This window comes from Amblyraja radiata, chromosome 45 (genome assembly GCF_010909765.2).
Source record: "Amblyraja radiata isolate CabotCenter1 chromosome 45, sAmbRad1.1.pri, whole genome shotgun sequence".
Lineage (NCBI taxonomy): Eukaryota > Metazoa > Chordata > Chondrichthyes > Rajiformes > Rajidae > Amblyraja > Amblyraja radiata.
In genome coordinates this window covers 1,552,957-1,561,058 of record NC_046000.1, presented here as the reverse complement: position 1 = coordinate 1,561,058, position 8,102 = coordinate 1,552,957, and the positions used below count along the sequence as shown (strand labels likewise).

General features: G+C 47.2%; 2 protein-coding genes across 2 annotated transcripts in view; both read right to left on the bottom strand.

Annotated features, from left to right (window-relative positions):
* Positions 1 to 3,512: 3,512 nt before the first annotated feature.
* LOC116968408 overlaps positions 3,513 to 8,102 on the bottom strand; it is a 51,551-nt gene continuing 46,961 nt past the window's right edge. The window contains exon 4 of the mRNA XM_033015184.1: positions 3,513 to 3,882. Within this exon, the coding sequence (XP_032871075.1) occupies positions 3,567 to 3,882 (316 nt within the window). The 3' untranslated portion in view covers positions 3,513 to 3,566. The remainder of the gene's footprint in view (positions 3,883 to 8,102) is intronic.
* Positions 4,470 to 5,307, bottom strand: LOC116968499 (histone H1-like). Its single transcript, XM_033015266.1, has one exon. It carries the CDS (start codon positions 5,272 to 5,274, stop codon positions 4,624 to 4,626), a length of 651 nt encoding a protein of 216 aa, XP_032871157.1. The 5' UTR covers positions 5,275 to 5,307; the 3' UTR covers positions 4,470 to 4,623.

The following is an 8,102-nucleotide window of genomic DNA, read 5'->3' as shown; positions in this document are numbered from 1 at the left end:
TTAGCGGTATTCCGCGAAGTTACTTCTTGCTTCCCAGTGTTCACTATTGGAGTTAAGCTCTTTTACCGCACATAGGTAGAAACTATTTTTTAGTCTACCGGTGCGAGCCTGCAGAGACCTGAGTCGCCTCCCCGAGGGTAGCAGAGTAAAAAGGTGGTTGGCAGGGTGGGATGTGTCCTTCTTGATATTTATGGCCCTGCGCAAGCATCGGGCCTTGTATATGTCATCCAATTTTAGGACCGAGATAAGAAAAACATTTTTCACACAGAGAGTGGTGAATCTCTGGAATTCTCTGCCACTGAAGGTAGTTGAGGCCAGTTCATTGGCTATATTTAAGAGGGAGTTAGATGTGGCTCTTGTGTCTAAAGGTATCATGGAGTATGGAGAGAAGGTAGGTACAGGATACTGAGTTGGATGATCAGCCATGATCATATTGAATGGCGGTGCAGGCTCAAACGGCCGAATGGCCTACTCCTGCACCTATTTTCTATGTTTCTATGATGCGGGTCTTCTTGTCCCGGGCCGCGTTGCCGGCCAGCTCGACGATTTCAGCCGTCAGATACTCGAACACAGCAGCCAGATAGACCGGGGCTCCGGCACCCACCCGCTCATCTTAGTTGCCCTTTCTCAGGAACCGATGATATTTAAGAGGGAGTTAGATGTGGCCCTTGTGGCTAAAGGGATCAGGGGGTATGGAGATAAGGCAGGTACAGGATACTGAGTTGGATGATCAGCCATGATCAAAGATCTTATAGCGGATCCGCTATAAGATCTTTGGCCATGATCATCAAAGATCCTAGATCTTTGATGATCATATTGAATGGCAGTGCAGGCTCGAAGGGCCGAATGGCTTACTCCTGCACCTATTTTCTATGTTTCTATGAACACGGCCCACGGTGAACTGCAGTGCGGCCCGGGACCAGCGTGACTTAGGCTTAGCCTTGGCTTTGCCGCCGGTTTTCCCTCGTCCAGTTATTTCCACAAACCTCTACGCACAAAGAATGAGGAAATCCTCCCGCACTCGCCCTTCTTGTAGCTTCTGGAGGAATGCGGTGGAGCGCTTCCCATTGGTGGCGCAGCGCTTCATATCATTGGTGATTTCAAATAGGCCAATCGTACAGCTGCCTCTTTCTCCAATGACCAGACACCAACAGCGTCTCTGGATACATTCAGGAGTGAGCTGGATAGAGCTATTAAAGATAGCGGAGTCATGGGGATATGGGGATAAGGCAGGAACGGAGTACTGATTGGGGATGATCAGCCATGATAGAAACATAGAAACATAGAAATTAGGTGCAGGAGTAGGCCATTCGGCCCTTCGAGCCTGCACCGCCATTCAATATGATCATGGCTGATCATCCAACTCAGTATCCCGTACCTGCCTTCTCTCCATACCCTCTGATCCCCTTAGCCACAAGGGCCACATCTAACTCCCTCTTAAATATAGCCAATGAACTGGCCTCGACTACCCTCTGTGGCAGGGAGTTCCAGAGATTCACCACTCTCTGTGTGAAAAAAGTTCTTCTCATCTCGGTTTTAAAGGATTTCCCCCTTATCCTTAAGCTGTGACCCCTTGTCCTGGACTTCCCCAACATCGGGAGCAATCTACCTGCATCTAGCCTGTCCAACCCCTTAAGAATTTTGTAAGTTTCTATAAGATCCCCTCTCAATCTCCTAAATTCTAGAGAGTATAAACCAAGTCTATCCAGTCTTTCTTCATAAGACAGTCCTGACATCCCAGGAATCAGTCTGGTGAACCTTCTCTGCACTCCCTCTATGGCAATAATGTCCTTCCTCAGATTTGGAGACCAAAACTGTACGCAATACTCCAGGTGTGGTCTCACCAAGACCCTGTACAACTGCAGTAGAACCTCCCTGCTCCTATACTCAAATCCTTTTGCTATGAAAGCTAACATACCATTCGCTTTCTTCACTGCCTGCTGCACCTGCATGCCCACTTTCAATGACTGGTGTACCATGACACCCAGGTCTCGCTGCATCTCCCCTTTTCCTAGTCGGCCACCATTTAGATAATAGTCTGCTTTCCTGTTTTTGCCACCAAAATGGATAACCTCACATTTATCCACATTATACTGCAATGATCACATTGAATGGCGGTGCTGGCTCGAAAAGGCCAATGGCCTACTCCTGCACCTATTGTCACGAGTCAAGAGAGTTTTATTGTTCAAAAGGGAACTGCAGATGCTGGAATATCGAAGGTACACAAAATTGCTGGGTACCTAAGAGAGTTTTATTGTCATGTGTCCCAGATAGGACAATTAAATTCTTGCTTGCTGCAGAATAACAGAGTATGTAAACATAGTACTGAAAATAACAGTCCCCAAAATAAGTGAAATTTGAAAAGCCCGCACAAAAAGAAAATATATTTTCAACAATACCTTAGACTTTAAAAAAAACGATTACACATCTGTGTGATAATGTATCCCGCATCCCCAGTTATTCTATGTTGAACTACCTACAATACACATCCAGTGTGAATTAGTTCCAAGGTGAGGGATTCCTAGGAATGCGTTCTTACTATTTTAAACCGCTCACCTATCGGGACAAACGCGATTCAAAGAACTTGTTAGAGATCGCTCATTGCATAACGCTCAATAGTCTAATGACTCTCTGAGCCGTCGCAGCAATGTACACTCTTGTACACGCCGCATATTCAGTTAATTTGATCAAATTAGCCGTCCAAACCACAGTATAATCCAAGACGGCGCTCTGCATTCCTGCCCACTGCAATGAAACGGAAGCTTCACCCAACTTCCCCGTTAGTTAGTGTTTCTCAATCTTCATACACTTCTCTCAGTGATCCATCCCTTCAGATTGGACACTCTTAAAGTGCACTCTTAAAGTGTGTTTCTCGGATAGAAAACGGGACTCACTCGTTCAAAACAACAGACTGCAGTCACTAAAAGTCAGTCACTTCACAATTAAAACAGCAGCAGCAACAACGCACAGGCATTTTGTTTACATTAATTTAATCTGAAGGGATGGATCACTGAGAGAAGTGTATGAAGATTGAGAAACACTAACTAACGGGGAAGTTGGGTGAAGCTTCCGTTTCATTGCAGTGGGCAGGAATGCAGAGCGCCGTCTTGGATTATACTGTGGTTTGGACGGCTAATTTGATCAAATTAATTGAATATGCGGCGCGGATTTACAGAACGGATCCCTGTGCAAACGGAATTCAGCTCTGCTCGTGAGTGGAAATAAGCGATTGTTACCCAGGGAACGGTTCCGATACGATCTTGGTCGAGCCGAGTTGCTGCATTATTAATTAAACTGACATCGCCTTGTGTATAATCTTTTACTGTCGGCTGTCGATATTCGTTGCATTTCTAACGACAGCGGTGATCAAGCTACACACTTTTATGTTTAGTGGTAGAACTAGTTTCATAAACATAGAAACATTACAAAACACATTACAATCTACATCTACTCACTCCATAGTCAGCAAAGACCCCATATCTTTGCTAGTCAGTGCTCTCTCTGTGAGGTTGTGGGCGGCTCTTAGAAGAGCCTTTGTTTTGTGTTGGAATAAAGGGGGTAGTTGTTTAGCCGCCGAACCCGTAGAGAGTGCGGCCCTGTCGTTTCAGAGCGTACACCACATCCATGGCAGTGACCGTCTTGCGCTTGGCGTGCTCGGTGTAGGTGACCGCGTCCCTGATCACATTCTCCAGGAAAACCTTCAACACCCCGCGGGTCTCCTCGTAGATCAGACCCGAGATCCGCTTCACCCCACCACGCCGAGCCAGGCGGCGGATAGCTGGCTTGGTGATGCCCTGGATGTTATCGCGAAGCACTTTGCGGTGCCGCTTTGCTCCGCCTTTGCCTAATCCTTTGCCTCCTTTTCCTCGACCAGACATGATGCTGCTTCACTCGATTCGCTGCTCAGTGATAATCTAACTGGTGCCGTCTCTTTTTATACGCAGCTCCCCGACCTGCCCGAGATACGCAGAGAGTGAGAGACGGGGAGAGGAGGAGACAAAGTGACAGACAGCTTCCTCTCATATTCCAGCTCCACGCCCCAGATTCCTGAAAACATTTTTCAAACGGTTTGCCCACAAACCACCCGAAATTTAGCGCTCCGGCCAAACTTTCAGACAGACATTCCGTGGTAAAAGTCAGTCAGTGATATTACCGCTGTCAAATTAATTTGTCTCCTTCCGGTTCATCCTCGGTGCCCGTTCCCTCTGCCGATATCGCCCACCCCACAGCGTTCAGCAGCTTTTAACACGGATGATTTGGCAATATTACTGAGTTGATGCATGGGCTCTGAGGCGGGGATTTTGTCAGTGTTATTGTCTCACTGACAAGGAAACGGCTTTGAACTCAGCTTGAAGCCAAACGTATGCCCAGTCCGAGTGAGGTTTAGCCGGGACATACCATTTAGTTGTATTCCATATACTGGATACCGGGGGGAGGGGTGGGGGGTACAGCGAATGTCAGTGAGTTACAAGGAACCCCCGGTAATTTAAACGAGTCCCCACTGGCACTGAGCTTGTCTTGGGACAGGGATCGCTTGGGTCTGGATCAGCTCTTTCCTGAGAGATGTGGGTGGCTCTGAGAAGAGCCGTTGGGTTCAGGTCTTTACAATGTGCGCTTTATAATTCACTTTTTGGTCACTGCCTTCTTGGGTTTCGCCGATTTGGTCTTCGCCTGGCCTTTTACCGGCTTCTTGGCCGCCTTCGCCTTTTTGACTACGGCCTTTTTTTGTTTTTTCGGCGCCGCCTTCTTGGGCGATGATTTCTTCGCCGCCATTTGTTTAAGCGCTGGTTTCTTGGCCACAACTTTCTTGTAGGGAGATCTCGATGATCTTTTGGTGGTATATTTTTTTGCCAGTAATTTCTTGGTCGGGGTTTTCCTGGACGTTGATTTCTTGTTCTTGGAGGTTTTGGCTGCTGGAACCGTTTTCTTTGCCGACTTCACAGCACCTTCTCCCTGACCGGTCTTGAAAGAACCCGAGGCGCCCACGCCCTTGATCTGAACCAGGGAACCGTTTACTAATTTCCTCTTGATGCCCGCCTTGATCAGGTGGCGGCACTTCTCCACATCCACACCCTTGGCGGCCAGTCCCTTCTTTATCGCATAGAAAGACATCCCTCGGCGATCGTGGCAATCCGCCACAATGTTGTCGATCTGGTCGCTCAGCTTCGGACCGGCTGCCTTCTTCCGGGCGGGCGCTTTCTTCTTCTTGGGAGCCTTGGTTTGGGCGGCGGGGACGGCTTGAGGAGCCGCTTCAGCGGCTGCGGTCTCGGTCATGTCGGTGACTCTGCACAAACTCTCTCTGACACTCAGGACCAAAGATCTTATCGCTATAAGATCTTTGCTCAGGACTGAGTGAGAAATGAAGCGAGTGGCGGCGGCACAGCGCAACTTAAAGGCAGCGAGCGGACGGGGCGGAGACATCCTGCTCTCAGATCACGGCCCCTTCGCCTCGCTGTGTTTCTCTGTCTTCAAAAACTCTCCGATTCCAATTAAAATCAGATATCTCGGAGACCTAAACTGGCCTCGGTACATCTCTGAGACCGGAATGTTTATTGTCCAGTAGATTTGATAGGAATTAAAGGCATCGCTTTCCATTTCGCCCGGTTTCACTGCTGCACTGAGGGCGTTCTCTGCCCCGATCGCTGACATGCCCGCTGCTTATCGTCAGAAATATCGAAACCAACGTAAACTATCCGGTTAATTCCAACTTCAGGACTGAGCTGGGAAATGGGGCGATCGCGTGCCACTGATAGCTTTACATTTTTCACCAGTGGGGCTGGGAAATCCGGCAAAGTGTTCGGACCCACAAACACATTGACATCAGCCTGAGCCGCCCGCCCCTTCAACACACTCTCTGACACAATGTTCACGTCTGCACATTCACAGCTCAGACAGGTGGCCCGTTGCACAGTTCCCAGGGTGGAATTACCTTGACGATCGACCCGTGCTGTGGATTCTCGGGGGTTACGTGTAGTTTCCCAGCTCAGTAACTGTTAAACTCGCTGACTCCGCCGCTCCTCAGAGTCTCTGATCCCTGGAATCGGATTCGCCTCTTTCATACATGAGCGACCCTGTATTTTTAAACAGTCCAACACCCGACACAGACTCCAGTTGTGGTATCAACTCACTATATGTCTGAAATATAATGTATTTACTTGTTTTTTATTAAAACTGATATAATTATGGTCACTGGCTCCGCACTGACACTTCAGTCACTTGCTCTGCCTCATTTACCAATAGGAGGCCCAGTGTCGCCTCCTCTCTGTCAGGCCCTTCCACATATTACTTGAGAAATCGTTCCTGGACGCATTTAACAAATTCCACCCCGTCCACATAGCCTTGAATCTATGGCAGACCCAGTCAGTGTAACGGCAGTTGAAATCACCTACCTGTTATACATACAGCCTTCTGCAACCCCACCCCCTTACATCAGGTAACGTGTTAAGTTCCCATGTATATTAATCCCATTTGCTAGCATTGGGACTTCATCTTCTATGCCTTACATATTTATCCATCTGTCTAAATGTTTCTTAAACACGGTGACTGTATCCGATTCCACCACCTTCTCTGGCACATGATTCAGATATCAATCAATCCCTTTGTAAAAAGAACCCTTCGATTTCCTTTAAAACTCCATGTGCCTTACCTCAAACCTATCGCCTCATGTTTTTGAAACACAGACCATGCTTCTCCAAGCTCCACCCATGGCTAAAGTCCTCCAGTCCAGGCAACATCCTGCTGAATTTCCTTTGTGCATTCTTCCAACAGTCTGGTGACATTTACTGTTCAGCCAAAATGAAAAACTATGCACTTGTTCAAGTTAAGTTCCACCTGCCATTCCTTGGGCCTCTGTCCCAGCTGATTTAAATCCTGTGGCAGTCTTAGTTAACCTTATTCGCTGTCGACTGTACCACTAATTTATTATTCATCAACTTACTAACCAAGGCAATCGCATACTCATGCAAATCATGGACATAGATGATAATCAACAGTGGACCCAGCACTGATCCCTGCAGCACACCACTGGTCATAGGCCAAACTCTGAAACATCTCGACACAAACACGTCTATAGCCAGTTTTCTATCGATTGAATAGCTCACCCTGGATCCCTTATGGTCTAAATTTTGGACCTGTGTACCATACATGACCATTTCAAAGGTCTTGCTAAAGTCCATGTGGCAACATCTACTGCCCTTCCCTCGCCAATTTCCATGGTACCTTTTTTGAAAAACCCAGTCAAATTCTTGAGGCATGATTTCTCATCCACAGAGCCATCATAACTGTTCCTCCTCAGTCTTTGCCTTTCCAAGTGCAAGTGGATCCTCTCATAATCCCCACCAGTGACTTCCCCACCACTAACATTAGGCTCACTGGTCTGTAGTTCCCTGCCTTTCCTGAACAGTCTTTCTTAAGTAAAGGCACCACATTAGTCTTCCGGTATCTCAGCCACGCCTAACAGTAATACAAATATCTCTGCAGAGCCTCTGCATTTTCTTCCCTGGTTTCACACAATGTCCAAAGATAGCCTTGATCAGGCCCCTGGGATTTACTCTTCTTTTTGCACTATAAAACCACCAGTACCTCTTTCCAGATTAAACGTAGAACAGTACGAGTCCTTCAGCCCATAATGTTTGTGCCAAACATGATGCCTGATTTCATCTGCCGATGCATGATCCATACTTCTCTATTCCCTGCACATCCGTCTGCCTATCTAAAAGCCTCTTATACACCACTATTGTATCTGCCACCACCAACGCAGGCAATGCAAACAAGACCCCCACTATGCTTAGTAAAGAACCTGTCCCACATAGTCCTTTATGCTTTATCCCTCTCATCTTACAGCTATGCCCGCTGGTACAGGACATTTGCAACCTGCAAAAATGTTTTAACTGTCTACCTTATCTATGCCTCTCAACGTTGATATGTTACCAGACATCGTAGTTCTCTTCACTGAATCCCTCAGTTCATGTAACATTCTCCATGGCTCTAAATATAGACATCCACATTGATCCTTCAGTGACCCTAATCTCTCCTGAGTTACCTTTAGCTCTTAACATACACAAATCCACCCCTTTTGTAACCTTCTCTGCCAAAGATATCTA